Here is a 22986-nt window from a genome sequence, read left to right on the forward strand (position 1 = left end):
GAATCACAAATATAAAAAAGTGACTTCATCAATATTCATTATACTTATTGTATATATGAAGCTTTCTAAATACAGATTCACTTATTTTTTTTGCTAGTTGTAAAATTGAATGTCCGAAAATTGAAAGATAATTATTTTTCAATATCAATTTGAATTATTAGAATCAAAATCACTAATTTAATATGCATCAAATCTATAAATGCAGCGTTTTTTTTAATTAGATTGGATGTTTTGAGAACAATTGAATTTAAATTTTACATTTTATAGCAATCGATTCAATGTTAATACTAAGTAAATGCAGAATTTTAATTATCATCGTTCCATCACTTTTTGAGAATAAATCAAAAGAACTTGGATAATTTTTGAAACATATTATATTCTTTGTATTAAGTATAATTATAGCAAAATAATTTCAATGGTCATTCAAAAAGAATTTTGAAGTTTGATGAATTTGAGAAGATGTCTAATTTTACTCAAAATTTATAGGAAAATAAAATCTTAATTCCTACTGTATGGCTAACAAAAAACATTTTGTTATGGTATCTACAGTAGTTATTTTTACAAAATGTATCCTCCTCAAAAATACATCAATTTCTTATAATTGAAATCATTACCACATACCATAACAAATTTTAAAATTTTCCCAATAACCTTTAACGGTAAACTTTTGCGGATTAAAATTTTATATTGAGCGACACTTAATGTTCTTTTAAAAACCAGGCTTTTGCTGAAGAATAATAAAAATAACCGCCGTGATTTTCAATGAACTTAGGAAATATTTGACAATTTTCCATTTCCACTTATTATCTGAGTGACTAATATATTGAATAATTATTCCGCTTAAAATGATTCACCAACGACATTTTCATAGAAAATTATCGTTTTATTTTATTTTTTCTGTACCATGCAGATTGTTTCTTCAAATGAATGGACAAATATATCGGGAGGGGATATTCCAGATTACCGATTTAGGTGGTGGACATATTTTACATTTGTTAACATAACCAAAGTTCCTAAAATCGGAAATAATGCATTTGCTGAAATGACATCTCTTCGTGAAGTTCATATTTATGACACCACAACAACAATCCTAAACTACGCATTCTATAATTGCTATAATCTTGAAAAAATTCAACTTCCAGATACGTTAAAGTACATTGGAAACTTTGCTTTTGCAAATTGTTCGAAACTTAACGATATATTAACACCCGATGGCATGGAATATATCGGTAATGATGCATTTTCTAAAACTTCAATGAAAAGGTTTAACTATGCTCCTACTATTAAATTCATTGGAGCTAATGCATTTTGGTCGTGCGGCTTGAATAACATAACTGTGCCTGATGGTATTACTCGTATCCATCACTATTCTTTTCAGCTTGCAGGATTAAATACGGTATTCTTATCACCATCAGTAGTAGTAATTGAAGCTGGTGCTTTTGCAAATAATCGTATCAAAAACTTCACATTAAATGAAGGTTTAACAATGCTGAATGCTTCGGTCTTTTCATACTGTGGAAGTCTTGAAGAATTAGGAGTTCCAAATACTTTAAAAGTCATTGGTTCCAGAGCACTTGAATTCACACCATTATTTAATCTTACTGTTCCTGATACATTCGAAGAAATAATGGATTATGGACTTGCATATACTAATATTCATCGGATTATATATCCACCAAACACAACAATGGGAAGATATGTATTTGAATGCAGTGCATTGCAATCATTGGTTATTCCTGATGGAGCAACATATATTGGAAATTATACATTTGCAAATAGTTATTTAGTATGGGTCAAATGCCCTGAATCAATTACACAAATAAGATCAAATGCATTTGAAGGATCTAGAATTTCTAAAGTCTATATTCCAAGTCATCCCATTGATATTGGACCTGCAATCTTCAATTTCTCAATGATAAGACATTTCTCAATCTTCGAAGATTTCACATTTATTCCAGAATCGATGTTCAGTTTTTCACGACTATCTGAATTCGAAGTTCCTAAATCAGTAACAAGGATAGAAAGATGGACATTTAGAGGATGCAAACTTACATCAATCATTACTCCAGAAGCAACTACTCAAATTCAAGCAGGAACATTCATGGAGTCGCAATTATCCACTATCAAATTATCATCAACTCTAAAATCTATTGATTATTATGCATTCTATCAAACTAACTTGCAATTCCTTGATCTTCCTGATGGTTTTAGGACAATAGGAGACAGAGCTTTTGGAAGAACACCAATGGGAAACATTACTCTTCCAGAAGGAATGACAACAATAGGCACAGGAGCATTCAGAGAATCAAATGTATCAATTATCAATCTTCCAAGTACAATAACATCTGTTGAAAGTTTTGCATTCTTCAATTCATCATTAATAGCATTCAATTTATCAGAAAGAATGGGTGTTGGAAATTATGCATTTTCATGGACTCCAATGTCAAATATAACAATACCAGAAGAAAGAACAAGAATATATGATTTTGAATTTGCATATACAAACTTTTCTTATTTAATTCTTCCTGATAAAATTAGATCTATTGGCCAGCGTGCATTTGCTGGATGTTCATTTAATGAAATTAGAGTTCCAGAAGGTATGACAACTATCGGATCAAATGCATTTGCAGATACATGCATTAAACATATTTATCTTCCATCAACATTGACATCAATCAGCTCTTATTGTTTTTATAATGCAAGTTGTTTATTAGTTGACATTCCTGAATCAGTTAAATATATTGATCAATTTTGTTTTTGTTACAGTTCAATGCCATCAATAGTAATTCCAAATAATGTAACTCAATTACGTTACCAATTATTTGCTCATAGTTTGATTTATAATATAACATTATCAAATGCAATTACTGTTATTGATTCACATGTATTTTATAACTCTTCAATTCTTCTAGGATTAGAACTTCCAGATACTGTTGAAACAATTGGTCAATATTGTTTCCAATATACAACATTCAAGAACATCACAATTCCACCAAAAGTTGACCGTCTCCAAACTGGACTTTTCCAACATTCAATGCTTGAAACAATTTATCTTCCAAGACATCTTAAAACTATTGAAAATAATGTATTTTCTAATTCATCTCTTAAAGAAGCAGAAATGCCAGAAGGACTTGTATCTATTGGCGAAAATGTCTTTTATAACACATCTCTTTCTTATTTGCATCTTAAAGAAAACTTCACAAAATTATATCAATATGCTTTAGCTTCAAGTAACATTTCCATCATCAATTAGAGAAATTCAACAATATGCATTTAAGAATACATCAATTCCAAACATTATCATTCCTGAAGGTCTAACTTTAATTGGAGATAATGTATTCTATGATACAGTTATATCATTTATGGATCTTCCTTCATCAATTCAATCAATTGGTAAATATGCATTTAGAAATTGTTCTCTCAAAAAGCTTGTTCTTAAAGAAGGACTCCAAACAATAAATGAATATGCATTTTATAACAGCAGTATCGTTGAAATCAATATTCCTTCAACGGTGACTTCAATTGGAAGTTATGCATTCTTTAATTTACCTTTTGAAAAATTAATATTCCCTGAAATTGCAAATATTAGTTATATTGGTCCATTTGCTTTTTCTTATCTTGAATATACGAATATAACAATTCCAATTGGAACAACATTTATTGCCGATCAATCATTTAGAGGTTCATTTATTACTAATTTAACAATTCCTATTACATTAAATGATATGGGAAACTGGTCATTTTCAGATTTTCAATCAGATAATTTTTCTATTCCAAAAGGGATTGCTAAAATAGATGAATACACATTTTCATCTAGCGATATAAAAAGAATAACAATTCCTGATACTGGAATATTTATAGACACTGGTTCTTTTATGTCTTCAATTATTAATGAAACATTTATCCCATGTTATTCAACTATAGGTGTCAGTGCTTTTGAAGATTGCGAAAATTTAACATTAATGAACATGAGTTCACATTCAACAATTAATCAAATGGCTTTTTATAATTGTTATTCATTAACTAATATAACAACTGAACCTGATATTATGTTCACAGGAAATGCTTTTTACAATGTTACAAATGTTACAATTGTACATTATGGATTGATTGATTTTTCAACTCCAGAAACGAGAAGAAACTTTAATTCAATAGTTAATAATGCATATGTTCAATGCTGCTATCGCCATAAGAGTATAGCATATATGAAACCAAAGAATTACACAGTTTGCAATGAATTTGTCAGTTGCTATTCGAACGAAAAAGTTAATTATAGAGCTAATTATGGATTTTATGCCGCAATGTCATTGGGATTGCTCTAAGTTCTGTAGATAGTATCAAGAAGAGTTTGAGACGGAAGCGGCTCTTTATTTAGATCATTAAAATTAATTGATAAGAATCAGCATCTTGCTGAAACTTTTATTCAGATTTCATTCAATTCTCAAAATTGCGGGGTTAGATAATTTTCATCTTTAAAAATCATTAATCATTGCCTCATATAACAAACAAATATGTATTGATGAAATATAATTTATTATTTATTTTGTTAGAAGAAAGTAAAGAATTAAATATCATGTTATGCGATTAAATGAATACCATTATTTTACCCAGATTTTCCTTACTTTTACCACTCCCCATGTAATTTCTGGGGAAAACGATAATTCATTTTTTTTATGGATGAATAGATCGTTTTCCTAGAAAGGACCTCATATCTCTGGCTAAAAAGAGTGTCAGATCCTAAATAGATTATTGATCTAGTGTACAAATCCAATAAAAAGCCTATTTTTTGGCTTTTTTGGTGCTCATTTTTTCGAAGATCTACATGAATATGGGGAAACCATCGGATTTTTTTGGTTAACCCACATCTTCATGTAGTCTGGACTATCTTTCCTCGAAGGACCTCTTTACGGGTGTAAAAACTCATAAAGTTCTCAAAAGATTCATTCTCGATCTCCATGCTGAAAGAATTTACAATAAAAAAGAGATCTACGCATCAAACTACAGCCATAAATGAACTGAACCCCTAAAGCTCAGCTCTTAGTTTATCAAAAACGTCGAAATCCTTCTCATTGCAATCAAATTTTCTCAATAACTCATAAGAAAAATTGAATTTTGATTAAGCCGATGTTATAGGTATCACAAATACTACAAACTTGAGCAATATCGAAATTGCCAGCAAAAGTTTGAAATTGCATTGCTCATATTTGTTTTGTAAACTAAAAATCTGCTTATATTATTCATTAATTTTTTATATATTATTCATATACTTTAATAAAAACAATACTATTTCACCTTAAAAATGAATTTCATAAGTCAATATTATTTTTTTGAAAATGTATCAATTTTCGATTAAAACAACATGAGAATAAAATTTACGCAAAATTATTTTAAAAAATGGTTTTAAAAATTTACAATTGATTAAGAATAAGATTGCAAGAAGTTTTGAAGTTTAATTTTAAGAAAAAAAATTCGGATATTATTCATGGATCTAAGTAATCTGATATTTGAGTATCGGCACTATGCATAAAACATATATTTATAGTTTTTTTGGAGTTTTATGATTTTAAATATATTCAAATTTGGCAATCCAATAGATTTTTAAAAAATAGGTAAATAAAAATAGATTACATATGCAGCAGATTTAGAACATGAAACAAATTTTATAGTGACCCAAAAAAAAATTCATGATCCAAAAAAGAAAAAATTTGGCTAAACGGAAATCAAACCTTGGCATAACAAATCATTATGTCAGATGTTTCCACTACACTACACCGGCAGTTCGAAAAATACCCTTGGTGGTTCTATTTAATAGCTACTCCCAACGATAGGCGGTGTCCCCAGCTTTAGAGAGGTGGTAAAAGTAAGGAAAATCTGGGTATCTAAAAATAAATTCCAATTGGCATTTCTCTGGAGTATATATACATAAAATTAAAATCTATTAAAGGTGTAAATATTCATTCATATCAGTAACAAACATTAATCGATAGGAAATAAAACGAACTCATTTACTAGAAGAATAGACATATTCATATTATATAATGGTAATCACAATCAATTCTAAACACAGTAAGCAAAAACAAAGAACAAAATGAAAAACGGATTGATTACAATTCATAATGCAAACCTAGATCTTCAAGTATATTGTGTCTACATTTACTCATAGAAGGAAGTAAAAACATTTTTAATCATTTATCAAATCACAATCGATTTAATATGCAGATACACTATGTCTAGTTACTAACAACGAATCTTCCGTTGAACATTATCTATATGTACAAACAAGTCTACTAATACATAATAAGCACATATTCTATTAGAAGAAAAATCATTAAATCACATTATGCTTTAGTTTCAAACGATGACCCTTCCTTTGTTCATTATCAATATGTATAAACAACTCAACCAATATGTATAAACACATAAACTATTATAAGAAAGATATATTCTAATTATTAGAAAGGTAACTAAACTCCTTTCGCCGATCCGATTTGCTCCATATTTAAAATATAGCTTGCATATGTAGAAGAAAAGCTAATTTTGAAGTACGCCCGAAATCCACCAACAGGATTTCGAGCTACTAAAAAGGTACTTTTAAATGTGATTTTTTTTATAAAAAATTAAATTTATTTTAAGATCAGACTAAAAACTAATTTTATGGAAAATCTATATCGACAAATTTATTACTTATTGGGTATATAGATTTTTTGATTATGGCGATTATGTCTGATATGCTTCCAATAAGCCAAAACACATTTCATACTGATTTCTATAAAAGGTATCTTTATTATAGAAGTGTAAGCTATATCTGTTTGTTTTTTTATTATAACAAATTCAAAATTCTCTTATAAGGACTAGATGAAATCTGTATTATTAAATCATTAGCTAAATGAAGGTTCAAATAGAAAGTAAATATCAATTTATATGATACTGAAACCAAATAGTTCTTTTAATAAAAGATAACACGCTGAAAATTATTGAGTATTTGCAAATCTCAAAAATCTATTGGTGAATTTGGCTCAACTTTTAAAATTATAACATCCATATCAAATCATAAAAGCAGACAAAAATTAAAGCCAAACCTATCGGCCAATTTTTTTTGATATTTTGATTTTTGAGGTATACTTTTAAAAGTGGATTTAAAGCACTTATGAAAAACATTAACTTCTGTCGTTATATTATGATTTAGACAATAATGATTTTAATCTTTGATTATCAAAACACTAAAGTCATCTTTTTAACATTTGCTTGGTAGCATTAACTCAAGTCTAAAGTACTATTTTATGTGGCACTCTTAGAATTTTTGTATTCATTGTACACGCTGAAATAGTACCATTAAAAGTTGTGGCGGACTTTCAAAAAATAGTTTGGTCACCTTTATTATTAGTTAAGGATACCCTTACATTGCGTAGTTAGAAAGAGAATATGATATTGTCATGATTGCTAAAGTTTTAGGCTCCAGAAATGAATATACATAAACTGAAACAATTGATAAATTGAATGAACTTTTGAGAGGTTCTCAAATAATAAAAAAAATTATCTAATTTTTTACAATATTACTATTATTTATCCACCTATGTATATATAGTAATTTGAGAAAACTTTTAGGAAAAAATAAGTTTAATAAATCTGAATTTTAATTGTTGTGGGATTGTTATTAATTGACACTCCAGACGTATTACTAATAGTTATGCGTATGCAATTAAAGTATTTCTGATGGACAAAATGTGAGATTTATATCAGATAATTCATTTCTACTATTAAGTTATTTCATTTATGAGTTTGCACTTATTCGCACTAAATAAATAACTATTAAAAATTGTTTTAATTAATTGACACCATATAATAGAGTGAATTTTGTTTGATCAACAACAATAGATGATAGATATAAAGCCAAGAAACTTGCTATTAATATGCTCTACTTGCTATTTCAATGTAAGTATGATATTTTCTAAATGTTTCGTTCAGATAACTTAGATATATTAGTCAAAATTTGAAATTTTAATAGCACATATATTAAAAATAATTATTATTCATAAAGATTAATGAAATAGTAAAAAAAATCAATCAAATTATAAAAATACAACATTTAGAAGAATTCTTATTATCCTTCAAAAAGTCAGTATTTCTGCTGTAATTTTCTACAACATTGTAGTTATTGCACTTTGTCTATGGATTTGTATATATGTTATATATAAATTATATATCTAAACTGCCCATAAGTGCAATTTTTATATAAATTGTTTATTTCTTTTAACAATTTCATATGAAATATGCTTTTTTAAGCGTATCAAAGCTGTGTTCTTAATGTGCATGGATATATCAAGAAAAATGTCGAAAAAAAATGTGAATTCACAAATTCACTGAATTTTCACCGTTTTTTGAATTTTGCTACAGCACTAATATTAAATAATACTAAAATCTTCTGTCTTTGTAAAAGAATAAATTCTGACAAAAAGTGCTCGTTTAAATTTAATGATCATCTGTATGACTAAGTGGTAAAAAGTGTTTATGACCAAAAAAGGGTTACATGCTTAGTCTATTTTTTGACAGGATACTCTAGATTTACATGATCTCTATTTCATATCTCCGTTTTTAGATTCTTCGACAGATTTTATGATAGAAAACCAAGATTAACAAATTTCCGGCATGTTAATGAAGAAATCTGCAGCTACCCTCAATATTATTTCAATAATCAGTATCGTTTCTCTTACAATTTATTTTTTTCTCAATAATTTAACAAGAAATAACAATACACACTTGGTTTTACGTATAAAAGCTAAGTGTCGAACTTAATCAACTTTACTTACTTAGCAAATGAATATTTTTGTGGTTGCGAGTTCTGAATGCTGAAGTTTTAGATTTCTCTATAAATGATATCATTGCACTTACAATGTTGTTCCAGCCTATCGCATAAATCATAGAAAATCCAAAAAAAAATAATATAAAGAAAATTCATGTCATGAAGTTCAAAAAATACCGTGTAACATTAAAATTTGTTATGCATAATACATTTTAGCTATTATTGATTTTTTTTAATTTTCGAGAAATTGAATGGTGAGTCCGATAGAGAAATTTTTAAAAATCCTAGTGCCTCATAGAAGTAATTTCCCTCGTCTCCCATACTTCCAAATGTATGCATATGACATAAACTTTTATGCATTACACAAGTGGCCAATAATATCTATAGAGTAAAAAATTAGAATTTAATTTTTTTATATGATAGTTATATTTCAGATTTGCGAGCGTAACTTTTTTCTCCATGGCATACTTGTTTTAAGAGCAAATGATCAAAATCGTCCTTCAATTATTGAAGGAGCTGATATCTTTTGAAAATTGAATTGAAAGGGTATTCAATTTTCAAATTTCCTCTCAATTTTGGAAACATATCAACTCTATGAATTAACAATTATGTGCCTTCACAGTTTATCAGTCATATAAGGTGCTTATAAAGAAAAAAAGTTACGCTCGCAAAATATGTTTTTATATAGATTTCACATAAAATAATTATGTAATTTTCTAAAAAGAATATTTTTGTTCTTGAATATTAAAGTGTATTGTAGTTTAAAAAGTTTTAAATATGTTGCTAAAATTTCAGGTTTATAGCTCATGTCTAGCATGACTTCTTCGTATGCGCAAAAAATCTGACACGTAAGGGTATCCTTAAAAAATATAATTTTTTATCTATATAAAAATCATTAAATCACATTATGTTTTAGTTTAGTTTCTGACAACGAATCTTCCGTTGAACATTATCAATATAGTAGTATATATAGCGGGTTGTGTGACTTTTTTTGTAAACGTAAGAATTCATACGATATTGAACGATTTTGTATCATTTTTTTAACATATGAAGTAAAAAATGTATGATTCTTACGGTTTTTATTCTTACGTTTTTGAATAAATCAAGATTTAAAAAGGATTTCAAATCGTAAGACATTTACACTCAGCCCATACATAATGAAATAAATCATTAAAAAAATTAACATTGATTTTAAAATAATTTATTTTTCATCATTTATAAAAGAAGTTATATATAGATGATGTCAGATATTCCACGATTAATTAAACATTGTTTAAAAATGAATGGAATCAATGGAGTCATAATCAAAGACCTCATAAACGGGTAAAAATAAATTGAAACTAATGTCTTACGAAAAATTAAAACTTAGTTATGTTTATTATTTTATTTTTTTTTATTTTGTATGAAATGAGCGTCAAAACTAACAACGTTAAAAAATTGGGATTCACAAACGGGGAAATAAAGAATATATTAGAGGAGGCGGGTTATGAAGTTGATAAATATTATTTAAGAAATTGTAAAAAATTCGCGGAGTTCTTAAATGATTTTGATTATGATGGAAAAATGAATAAAGATGATGTTATAAATTTCTTATATCCCGCATCTAAAAAAGAAAAACCTAAAGAACCTGATGTTTTCCCTGAATATTATGAAGAACGGATTAAAGATGATGAATATGATGAAATTGAAAGACTGGAAAAAATAAGAGATGAAATAGATGAAAAAATTAAGGAATTAAGAGAAGTTGAAAAATATAATGAAAATGAAGTAGAGGGTTTAATGAATATCCCAGCTTCAGAATCAGAAGTTCAGAAATCTCATGAAGAAAGATATAAAAATTATGTCTCAGAATCAACACAAAATTTATTAGATGGTGAAATAGACGAAACACTTTCAGCAGAAGGTACTAAATTTATTCGTAAACATAAGTTACAATTTATTGATAATGAAGAATACCCCTGTATCCTACTTTCACCACCTTTAGATTCCGAAAAATTCAAAAAAGCTCTTAAAAACGTGACATATGCAACTAATACGATTAAGAAAGAAGATCATGATATTTACACAAATTATTATTTAAATAAATGCACAGGTGTTGATAAAGTTTTTGATTTATTAGATAAAATATCAAAAGAAACCATTGGAACCTATAAAATTTTGTGTGATTGTGGTTTCATTATTGAAGATACCAATAATGTTTCATATGAAAGAACAGCACCGAAGGAAGATGAAGTGGAAAGGTCTATACCATTCGTTATTAAGAACATAAAAGATATGAAAACGTATAAGCATTATATTTATTCATTTATTTCAGAAAAAATGGAAGCAACCCATAAAACATCTTCTCATCATTTTATAGCTATTCATACATTCCTTTTCAAAGTTGTGAAATTAAATAAGACAGGAATTAGATTTAATGTATCAGGGTACACATTCTTGAGTAAATTAAAATGTATTCGTCACGTCGCGGATGATAAAAATTTATGTGTTCTTAATTCATTTTATGGGCTTTAATAAAAAAAACTTTATTTTTATTTATTTTTTGATATTTTATTCTTACATAAATGAACAAAAACGGAACAGCTAAAATGAATGATAATCAAATTAGAGCAGAAGGTAGAAGGTTATTTAAACGCTTCTATAACATTCCTGATGGTGTTAATCCTAAAACTCGTAGAAGCTATTTAAATGAAGCATTAGATGCATATGAAGGGTTTGACATTTCATCAGAAAGTGAGAGATTAGCGAGAATGTTAAATGTTAATATTGATTTCTATTATTGTGATCCTCAACCAGAAGACGTGGACATAAATAAGGTAGACTTTCCATTAGTGGAATCAATAATGATAGATCCAGAATTTGAAACAGTAAATATTTTATTAACACAGAGTCCATGTGGAAAACTTCACGCTGACAGAATAACAGACGTTGAAGCACTCACCGGCTATAAAGTTTGTCCATATTGTAAAGAAGAAGTTTATTCTATCCGTGATGATCCAGAAAGGAAAAACCAAAGAAGATTTTTAAAGCATTGTGAGAAATGTAAAGAAAATAATGGAAGATTAATTCAAGACGTTCAATTGCAAAAGACCCAGCAACCATATGCACCACATATTACGAAACAGAAGATATATCAGTGGTTATTAGCTCATAATTTGCAGGAATATTATCAACCGACAAGATATTATATTACTTTTGACTTTGAAACATTAGAGACTAAAGAAGAATTACAACTTTCTGAGTGTGCAACTTTGAACGCTTACTTAAAACCATTCATGGTATCATCAACGGTTAAATTAAATGATAAAACATATACGAGGAATTTTTGCTTAACTTCGAGTGATTCTTTTATTTCTGATTGGATTGAGTTTTTATTTTCAACCTGTTCATTAGTTGCTAAATCAAATATTGAACAATACAATGAATTAATGAAGCCGCAAACGGCGGGGACTTTGACTCATACATTAAATGAAAAACAGAAGGAAGCATTTAAAGAACTTCTAGATGAGGAATTCAATAAAGTGAATATCATAGGTTTTAATTCGGGAAAGTTTGATTTAAATTTAATTCTTCGTGATTTAAACACTGCAAAATGGAAAATAAAATCAATGCTGGGTTCATCTTCACAATTTAAGCAAATCATTGTAAAGAAAACAAACGTTCCATATGAATTGAGATTTATTGACATCAGAAATTATATAGCGGGTGGGACATTAGACCAATTCACTCAAGATTTCGGAAACAATAAATCACGTGTTAAATCCTTTTTCCCTTATCAATTCATCACATGGGAAAATTACGAAGAAGAATTATATAAAGTGGAACCATTCACGAAAGATTCATTTTATTCAGCATTAACTCAAGAAACTATATCAGATAGTGATTATCAAATATATCTCAATGATGCTAAAAATTTTAAGAATAGATTAGAATATTTTATTCATTATTGCAATAAAGATGTTGAAATTATGATTGACCCAATCGATAAAATTATTGAAGAAACATTTGTTTATAAAATTGACATGCTTCATAATCTTTCTTTATCATCGAATGCTTCAATGATTCGTTACGCTTTAGCATATAAAGACTTTAATCCTAATGAAAAATATCCTGAGGAAGAGATAGAATCAAGTTTTGAATTAACGAAAAAGTATTGGAAATATAAAATTGAATCATATAAGAAACAAGATGAAAAAGCAGAAAGAGATACTAAAAATAATGTTTCAATGGATGATTTTCAATACTATCACGATTTAATCCTTTCATCTAAATGCAAAATGTGTGGTAAAGCGTTTACATATGCAAATAAACCAACATTGGATAGAATCGATAATGAAAAACCACATACCAAAGAAAATTGTCAGTTAATGTGTTGTTTTAATGTCGTAAAATCAAATAAAGATGAAGATGTTCAACGTTTAAGAATCAATTTAAGAAATTATGCATTAAAAAATAATTTACCAATGACTTTAGATTCAGTTGAAGCTTATCACATTCTCCGTAATGGAATTACTGGTGGTCTATCAAATGTTCAACATAGAGTAAATCTTAAAGGAATCACGCACATTAATAAACTTTCATATAATCCAGAAACTAAAACTGTATCAAATGAGGACACCACCAACATTATGACTCATTTCGTTGGTGTTGATTTTAATTCATTATATCCTTCATCATTTTCATCTAATCCTCATGATTTCATTCAATATACTGACCATAAAATGTATATGCCGGGAAGATTGAATGGTGTTATCATTTGTGATACAGCAACAAAGAAAGCAAAAGCACTGGGAATAATTAAGAAGAAAAATACTTTATTCGTGGCTGAAGTAAAGGGTCACATTGATGAAAAATACATTAATGATTACATAAACTTTTTACCGATAATAAGAAACTTAGATATTATCACAGATGAAAAAACAATTGGTGGTTTTATGTATAATTACATGAAATCAAACAATCTACCAGTTGACCAGAAACAGAGAGAAAATTAACTCAGTTAGCATCAACACACAACCAATATCAACCATTTTCTTCTTATTATCTTTGGTATCTAATAGACAGATTTCATTTTATCATTGATGACATTCAATCAATTTTAACATTTACTAAAAACACTTGTTTTAATGAATTTGCGAATGAATTTATGAACGAAAGACAAAAGGCTGAATTAGAAGGAAATAAAGGAAAAAGTTTATTTTGCAAGATTTCACTTAATGGATCATATGGTTACGATGCAATGAATACACAAAATTACACAAAGACTAAAATAATGAATGCACAGAAGGCACGCGTTGCATGTATGTCAAATAAGTTTAAAAACATAAGAGAAATAGGTGAAAACGTATCAAGTGATGCTCAAAGATAGATTTTATAGATGTGATACATGTTTACAAGAGGCATTCTTCACTTTAGATAATGCTAAATACTGGTATTTGGTTTTCATTTATGATTTTATGTATAAATGCATGAATGTTAATCGTTTTCATTTCATTGAAGGTGATACTGATTCATCTTATTGGGCAATCGCTGGTGATCCAAATCTTCCTAACACTCAAGCATTTCAAGCAATTGTTACCGATAAACAATTTTATGATAAAAACATTTTCAAATTCGCACCATTTGATTTCTTCTGTTTTGATGAGAAATTTAAACCTAAATTAAAGAATAAAGCTGAAGAAAAAGCACAATGAGAAGAAGTTATTGGGTTTAGCAATTGAGAAACAAGGTGATAACATGGTTGCTTTATGCCCCAAGTGTTATACATCATTCAACGGTTCAATTGATGGAGGTGATTTTAAAAAGATTGCACAAAAAATGAAAGGTGTTAGTTTACGACAAAATAAACAATTAACACCTAAAAATTATTTGGATATAATAAATGATAAAGTGATATTTGATGGTCAGAATATTAATTTACAACTTAAAAACAGGATGATGACTCGCTTAACAATCGGTAAGACTGCATTAACAGGAGCACACACTAAGGCTGTATGTTGTGAAAATGGATGTTGTATGCCGTTTATTTAATACAATTTAAAATTTTAATAAAATGCCACAGAAGAGACAAAAGGAACCGTTAATGATGGTTTTGATTCTTGATCAAAGAGGTGGGCGCCCTTAAAACATTTATTTTATTTTTATATAAATGAATGATGTAGATTTAAAAATTTTAATTGATGATTTAGTATTTAATCAAAATTTTCATACTTATTATGAATTAAAAGCATATCTCCAAAAATATGATGAAAATATAACGGGTGATGATATGGATTATTATTATTCATATTATAAAAATGAAATTTTGAAATATCATGATAAAATAATTTCTAAAATTAAAGACAAAATTAAAAATAATGAATATACAAAGGGAAAAACTAAATCACAACTTAAACAATTGAAAGATTTCAAAAATAAAGTATTAACAGAAGAAGATATTGATGAATTATATAATTATATAATCCTGAGCTGCAAAAAACAAAGGAACAAAAGCTAAAAGTGCAAAACGCCCAGGTCATTCAGACCATAAATGAAGCACAAGCTTTAATTTATGATTCATTAGTTAAACCACATTCAGCCCGACTTTTAAATGAAGATCAACTTTTGGAATTCATCCTTCAACATAAACTCGAAGCGGGAAAGTATATCAAACCTTTATATACAGTATATTTAAAACAAATGAATAGAATACATCCGGAATTAATGAAAGGAGGAATGAATTCCAAAACTTCATCATCCAAAATCAAAGCAGATAAAATTAAACCACTTGCAACCCCAAAACCTCCAACAGTAGTACCTCCTCCTCCTTCAGTTAATCCTTCATCATTCACTTTATTATATCCATTTCAAACATTAAAGAAGCAAAAAGATTTTAAAAAGGATTTCAAGATATTAAATAAACCAATTGACCCAAAAATTCAACCGTTAAAGAAAAATTTGTCGCCCCTCATTTGCACCATATCCATATTCATACGAAATCGATCATTTTAGAATATTCAAAAGGAAATGTTACTTATTTATTTGTCATTAACATTAACACAAGATATTTATATTGCATTCCAGTGAAAGGGAAAACAGAACAGGAAACAAGAAGAGCTATACAATACTTACTAGATCATGAAAGAGTAGATAATATAAGGGGTGATGGTGATAAAGGATTTCAGGCAGCTATGGCTCATTATTTCCCACAAATTAATTTTTACTTTTCATCCTCTCCATATACGTTTCATAATAAAATAGTTGATGCAGTAATGAGAACTCTTAGAGATGCGTTAGGGGTTAACGGTCAGATATACTGGGATGGAAATCATGACTCCATCATACAGCAGTTAGTATATTATTACAATAATACATGGCATAGAACTATAAACATTGAAACCAGTGGAAATGAAAAATGATATTTCAAAAGAATGGGAATATATTAGAAAGCAAATGGAAAGGTTAAATGATGTTTAAACGTGAACAAATTAATTCGGGGCTCATGAATTTTAAAACAAGGGGATATAAGTTTTGATTCATCTCGATTATGGAAAAACTGATAAATCAATGACAAAAAGAAGACGAAGATTTGACACAATAGCTGAATTTGTTAGATATATTAACAGTAATGTATTAGTTGAGGTTAACAATAAATTAATAGAAATTCCGATTTATTTTATTACTCCATTATATTTAAATAACATTTAATTTTTTTATTTCGTAAGAAATGAGTGACAACGAAGCAGCCAAGAGTCCAGACGATGAATATAAAAAGAAACTAAACAAAATTAAAGCAAAAATATGCTATTGCAAAAAGAAGCAGCAATGTGGTGGGGTTGAAAACAATAAAGAAATAATCGAAAAATTAGAAACTTATCGTTCAATCCTTAAACTGAGTGAAGCAAAAATAAAAGAATTTAATAGAATAAATAAATTGATTGGAAGAGATGAATTTAATAAAGATGAATTTTTAAACTCAATCCAAAATTAATTTTTATTCCTCATCTTCTCGGTTTTCGTGGTTTGTTGTTTTTTAATTTTTCGATTATTTCTTTCCTCCCTTGTTATGATTCGTGGTAAATTTTGAGCTTGTGGGGTATTCATTTATATAAAAATAAAATTTTGTTATCAGTTATTTTATCGTTAATGGTTTCAGGTTATTCAATAATTAATTATTTTTGAATAACTGATGAAGTCACCGGGTCACCAGGTCACCAGGTTATTTAACTTCTCTGAAAAAATGAGACAATGACATTTTTGACAACAGGTATGAAAGGAGGATGGTATTTATTAATTATTTTTGAATAACTGATGAAGTCACCGGGTCACCAGGTCACCAGGTTATTTAACTTCTCTGAAAAAATGAGACAACATGACATTTTGACAACAGGTATGAAAGGAGGATGGTATTTATTAATTATTTTTGAATAACCTGAAACCATTAACGATAAAATAACTGATAACAAAATTTTATTTTTATTTATTAATAAATGAAACCGATTTTAAAAATAAATGAAACAGAGGAGGAAGAAATAAATGAGAGTGAAAATGTTCAACAAAAAATAAACATTGTTAAACCAATTACTGAAATAAAAATTTTTTCATCTGTTGAAGAATTTAATGACTATTATGCTAATAATAAAAAATTATTTGAAGAATTGACAACATGTAAATTGAATAAAATGTTTAAAGTTGATGGATTCAAAATTTCAAAAATAAAGGGGGTGGTTAGTTTGAAATCTATTCCTCAATCAAGAATCACCTCATTAATGAAAATAGATGATTTAACAAAAAGAATAGAAGAGATTGAAGAAAGAATGAATCAAATAATTGATTTCATAAATTCAAATAATCATTAGTTTCAATTTATTTTTACCCGTTTATGAGGTCTTTGATTATGACTCCATTGATTCCATTCATTTTTAAACAATGTTTAATTAATCGTGGAATATCTGACATCATCTATATATAACTTCTTTTATAAATGATGAAAAATAAATTATTTTAAAATCAATGTTAATTTTTTTAATGATTTATTTCATTATGTATGGGCTGAGTGTAAATGTCTTACGATTTGAAATCCTTTTTAAATCTTGATTTATTCAAAAACGTAAGAATAAAAACCGTAAGAATCATACATTTTTTACTTCATATGTTAAAAAAAATGATACAAAATCGTTCAATATCGTATGAATTCTTACGTTTACAAAAAAAGTCACACAACCCGCTATATATACTACTCAATATGTACAAACAAGTCTACTAATACATAATAAACACATATTCTATTAGAAGAAAGATCTATTCTTATTTATTATTTTATCTATATAAAAATCATTAAATCACATTATGCTTTAGTTTCTAACGATGACTCTTCCTTTGTTCATTATCAATATGCATTTACAAGTCAATTAATACCTAATAAACACATATATTATTTGAAGAAAGATCAAATTTTATTATGTTATAAAATATAATTTTTTATCTATATAAAAATCATTAAATCACATTACTTTTAGTTTCAAACGATGACCCTTCCTTTGTCCATTATCAATATGTATAAACAAGTCAACTAATATATAATAAACACATATACTATTAGAAGAAAGATCAATTATTATTTTAAAAAATATAATTTTTTATCTATATAAAAATCATTAAATCACATTATGTTTGGTTTCTAAAGATATTCTTCCTTTGTTCATTATCAATATGTATAAACAAGTCAACTAATATATAATAAACACATATACTATTAGAAGAAAGATCAATTATTATTTTAAAAAATATAATTTTTTATCTATATAAAAATCATTAAATCACATTATGTTTGGTTTCTAAAGATATTCTTCCTTTGTTCATTATCAATATGTATAAACAAGTCAACTAATATATAATAAACACATATACTATTAGAAGAAAGATCAATTATTATTTTAAAAAATATAATTTTTTATCTATATAAAAATCATTAAATCACATTATGTTTTAGTTTCTAACAACGAATCTTCCGTTGCTCATAATCAGGGCCTCACCAGTCTCAGTGTCAGTTGTTTCAGCGAAGTCCGTGAGAGTTAGTTCGACAGGGTCAGCCTCAGTCTCAGTTGCCTCCTGTTCTTCATTCGAGTCATCGTTAATTTTCTGTTCGATGAAGAAAGGCGAAACTCTGTTGTGAGGAGGAACAGGAACAGGAGGAGTGGTCAAATCCATGCCGTCATCCTCTTGTATGTCGACATTTCCAAGCAACATTGTTCCGTACGAGTTGAAACTGATGTCGTTTCCGCCCTGTGAATCTCTGAAAACTTTGTCAGGACTTGGCAAACTTTCGAGCAAATCCTGGAGAGAATGTGAAAGTGTTTGCTCTTCACCTGTAACGAGATCTGCTGATCCTCCTGTAGTTAACATCGATATGGCCTTGAGGGTCTTAGCTTTGGACGTCATTTTCTGTTTGCGACGTTTCCAAATCATATCGAGAAATGTTAATTTTTCTGTTTTCGGATCAAACATCGATTGTCTTCCTTCGAGTTTTTTGAGGTAGGAAAAGAGGGTTTGGTGCATTGTTTCGATGGATCTGTCGATGTTTCTGTTGTCTATCTTAGGAATAAGGTGTTCTGAAGCTCCTTTTGAAAGACTTGACTGAACAGATCTGATTGCATCGAAATTAGAGATGTATTTGTTCTGTCCTGGGTCTGTGGTCATGTATTTAGCACGGACAGCAAATCTCTGACGATGGAAATCCTCTTTCTTGATGTAAATAAGGAAAGGAACGACATTTGGAAATGATGAAACGACTTTCATCAAAACATTGACACTTAAGTGGACACCTTCAACAATAAGTGAGGATCTGGACTCAACGAAGCTGGCTACGACCTTCATAAGCTCTTCGCCGACTAAATCTGACTGAGCATTGTAACCTTTAATGCACTGCGTGTTAGTAAGTTAAAAATAAACTGCCAAAGGAAACGTATTGCTTCCAATGGCATTAAAAAGATACATACTCTCTCTTCTTCCGGTAATTTATGTTCCGGATCAACAATATCACCGCATTCGTAGGTTGAATAGTGTAAAATCGGATACTTGTCTTTAGGATATATCGTGCGCATTGCATGACGAATTGAATCTGTTGAAATAATATGAGATACAGACATACGGCTCGCAAGGAGTGAAGCAATCGTAGATTTTCCTGTACCAGGGGCACCAGAGAGGAGAATAATGAAGAATCTTCGCTCCTCAATGAAGTCCAATGCAAGACGGAAATCAACAGAATATCGAATTTTCCTAAATTGATGGACATAGAGCGATGCACATACGAGACGATGGAATTCATTTCGCGTGAGAATTATAAATTGATGAGAACACGAGCGTTTGTCTTGAAAAATTTTCTTTTCGGTATGTAATAATTCTTGTGCTTGTTCATCTGTGCTCCTTTCAAGGAAAGAAAAGATCCAGTCACTCAATGAAGCATCAAGTGGCATCTGACAGCCCATAATCCTAAACACATTCGCTATTTGTGTTCGTGTATAAGGTCTAAAGAAGTTCCTTTGATTTGGATCATGCGATGGAACCGGATCATTCTTGAAAAGGATTTCCAGATAACCATCGACGATTGTGTAAATCGTCTTGATCTCGCGGAATTTCGCTTGCATAGGGGGTGAATACATTTTTTTTTCTATCGTTGTTTTTTGCGTCAATTTTTTTTTGACACAAAAAAGAAAAGATTTGGGTTGATTGGTTTTTATATGGAAAACAAAAATGACATAACCACACACTTTAAATCACAATATATACAGTATAATATTGTTATCTTCTGATTATTCGCAAATTCACTTTTCGTTTGAATGATAATTTAAATGCATAAAATAACAGCACAGAAACTTTTATTTTAGCTCCTATCTAGTTAGAGCTCTATTCCATGGTGAAAAAATAAAAGTGAATTACATAATGACATATGATTAAAAAAGTATATTGACTTTATAGTATTAATGTAGAAAAATAAATAAGGAATAGTGAACAAACATTTTAGTCGACTAATAGGACAATTCATTTATTGTTGCTGAGAGAATCTATTGTTGCGTAAAGGTTATTAATCGTCTCCTTAAGGGTATTAATATTTTCGCGGATTTCTTCAACAGATTCCTCACTAGCTGGTATTTCATCGCATGGACATTTCGGCTTGCTTGGTTTGGTGAGATATTTGGCAATAAGAGTTTCTATAGGATCTAACTCTGCTTTGGTAAGCTTTTCTGCCAATTCATTATGATTATATAATTTTGCAAGTTCTGCTGGAGTTTGCTCTTTATCATTAAGTACATTCACATCAGGCATAACAGACATTAAGATCTGGCACATGTCCCAATCATTGCGGTATGTGGCGATATGGAGTGGAGTGTTGCCGCTGACTGTTTTATGAAGACAATCAGCAGGAAGTATGGAAGATTCATCAATGACTGGTGTATTTTTGAATAAAATTCTGTTTCCTTCTAAGTCAAATTCTGGTTGGATGAAATTTTGAGTTAAAAGTAAAGCTTGTCCATGTCTGCTATACGAAACTGCGATATTTAATGCAGTGAGACTAATATCTTTTGATAAAACTGATTGTATTGGAAAATCTACATTAGTTTGAACAAATTCAGTTTTAAGTAAGATTTGCATGCATCTCGGATCTTCAATAATTGCAGCATAATGTATAGGAGCCCATCCATTGCAGCATATTGATAAATCTGGATGAAGATTTTCGATGAAGTAATATAAAACATCGCTTTTTTCACATGCAATAGCAAAAATAACTGGTGTTGGATCAATTAATTCCGGAAATACTCTTTTCAAATGAATATTTTGAACAGGAACTTTATGATGAATCATTAATTTTCTATTAACATCAATTGACGTAAGTTGAAGCTGTTCTATCATTTTTAAATCACCTTCTTGTATTGCTTTAATTAAAGACTCTTCAAAAGCATATAAACTCATCGAAAGTTTTTTTAGAGAAAAAATGTGACAAAAATTGAACTCGAAAAAATTAAATTATCAAAAAATACTTTTTACAAAGTCCTTGATAACAAATCCTCTTGCTATTTAATTTATAAACGTTCACTTTTTTGCACAAATGGAAAACAATCAATTTGAAGATATGATTGAGTTTGCAAAGAAAATTTGCCAGACTACTATCATCGGTAACAATTTATCATTCCTTTACGAGAATATTACACCAGAATTCCGCGAAAAACTTACAATTGCAGAAATCGGTCGTCGCTTAGCTACAATGGAAGGTGAACATGGCACATTTACAAAAGTGGGAGATGCCACAACTCCAAATCCAAGTACAAAAGATGAAGGATTTTACATATTTGATGTTTCAGTATTTATCAACAAAAACGAATGGTTTGCAACATTTTCAATGAATATGGATCATAAAATTAACGGATTAGAGTTTAGTCGCCATCCATTTTACATTGCTGCTTCTTATTTCAATCCTCACAAGGTTTTGATTCAAGATCTATCAGAAACACCACTTATTAGATACGTTAAACCAGCTTTAAGAAATTCTTCCACATTACCAATGGCAATTCTCGTTCATACAGCAGTTTCTTTAGATGTCGACGGTCATTTAGGCATTAGATATCCATTCCGTGATTTTGAGTACATTGCACAGAAGAAGGTTGGTTTTATTAAGCCAGATTATCGCAATTTTAGCAGTAATGATCCAATTGTCGATATGGCCAAATTGTGCATCAATTTGACATCAGAATTACCAGAAACATCATCGATATTCTTGATTTTACACGGTTTCGCTTCTATTTTCCTTCCACAAATATTAAGTTCTTCTCCACATCCAATTGCCGGCGCTGTTTTAGTTAATCCTGCTTGGGAAGCTATTCCTGGCTCAGGACTCCAGAATATGACTCCTGAAAAAGTTCCTCAAAACTTACCAATGTTAATTATTGGCTGTGGAAGAGACCAAGTTATGATTCCTGACCATTGGAAGATGTGGAAAGATACAGCTAAGAATGGTGACTCAAAATGGGTCGAACTCGCTGATCATTTCTTGATGGACGCAGATATAATTCCAACAGCAGAGAATGACTTGTATATGAAGGTAGAAAAGCATGTTAATGAAGATGCCCTTGACCTTATTAATAGATGGATTTTAGAACACTCTCCATCTCAAGAAAATTGAATTTCCTAAAAATAGACTGTTAAATTATATT

The 22986-nt window shown here is 29.0% G+C and overlaps 6 protein-coding genes and 1 pseudogene across 7 annotated transcripts, besides 3 other annotated features; 4 read left to right on the plus strand and 3 right to left on the minus strand.

The window, feature by feature from the left end:
* Window positions 1–904: 904 nt before the first annotated feature.
* Window positions 905–3253, plus strand: TVAGG3_1032820 (leucine-rich repeats (6 copies)-containing protein; the record flags this gene model as incomplete). Its single annotated transcript, XM_001311619.1, has 1 exon — window positions 905–3253. One exon carries the CDS (start codon window positions 905–907, stop codon window positions 3251–3253), a length of 2349 nt encoding a protein of 782 aa, XP_001311620.1.
* Window positions 3254–3362: 109 nt separating this feature from the next.
* Window positions 3363–4322, plus strand: TVAGG3_1032830 (ribonuclease inhibitor domain-containing protein; the record flags this gene model as incomplete). Its single annotated transcript, XM_001311618.1, has 1 exon — window positions 3363–4322. The coding sequence occupies one exon, from the start codon at window positions 3363–3365 to the stop codon at window positions 4320–4322; it is 960 nt and encodes a 319-aa protein (XP_001311619.1).
* Window positions 4323–6456: 2134 nt separating this feature from the next.
* Window positions 6457–7376: a mobile genetic element.
* A 2750-nt stretch (window positions 7377–10126) lies between these two features.
* Window positions 10127–10634: a mobile genetic element.
* Window positions 10250–10399: a mobile genetic element.
* Window positions 10635–13263: 2629 nt separating the features above from the next.
* Window positions 13264–14238, plus strand: TVAGG3_1032870 (annotated as a pseudogene). The gene has a single exon. A coding segment is annotated over exon 1 (975 nt).
* A 4528-nt stretch (window positions 14239–18766) lies between these two features.
* Window positions 18767–19654, minus strand: TVAGG3_1032880 (myo-inositol hexakisphosphate metabolic process; the record flags this gene model as incomplete). The annotated part of the gene is made up of 1 exon (XM_001304249.1): window positions 18767–19654. One exon carries the CDS (start codon window positions 19652–19654, stop codon window positions 18767–18769), a length of 888 nt encoding a protein of 295 aa, XP_001304250.1.
* A 14-nt stretch (window positions 19655–19668) lies between these two features.
* TVAGG3_1032890 (uncharacterized protein) lies at window positions 19669–20456 on the minus strand (the record flags this gene model as incomplete). The annotated part of the gene is made up of 1 exon (XM_001304248.1): window positions 19669–20424. One exon carries the CDS (start codon window positions 20422–20424, stop codon window positions 19669–19671), a length of 756 nt encoding a protein of 251 aa, XP_001304249.1.
* Window positions 20457–20701: 245 nt separating this feature from the next.
* On the minus strand, window positions 20702–21749 carry TVAGG3_1032900 (ankyrin repeat family protein family; the record flags this gene model as incomplete). Its single annotated transcript, XM_001304247.1, has 1 exon — window positions 20819–21748. The coding sequence occupies one exon, from the start codon at window positions 21746–21748 to the stop codon at window positions 20819–20821; it is 930 nt and encodes a 309-aa protein (XP_001304248.1).
* Window positions 21750–21884: 135 nt separating this feature from the next.
* On the plus strand, window positions 21885–22955 carry TVAGG3_1032910 (alpha/beta-hydrolases family; the record flags this gene model as incomplete). Its single annotated transcript, XM_001304246.1, has 1 exon — window positions 21885–22955. The coding sequence occupies one exon, from the start codon at window positions 21885–21887 to the stop codon at window positions 22953–22955; it is 1071 nt and encodes a 356-aa protein (XP_001304247.1).
* Between the last annotated feature and the right edge of the window lie 31 nt (window positions 22956–22986).

Source organism: Trichomonas vaginalis, chromosome I, assembly GCF_026262505.1.
Source record: "Trichomonas vaginalis G3 chromosome I, whole genome shotgun sequence".
Lineage (NCBI taxonomy): Eukaryota > Parabasalia > Trichomonadida > Trichomonadidae > Trichomonas > Trichomonas vaginalis.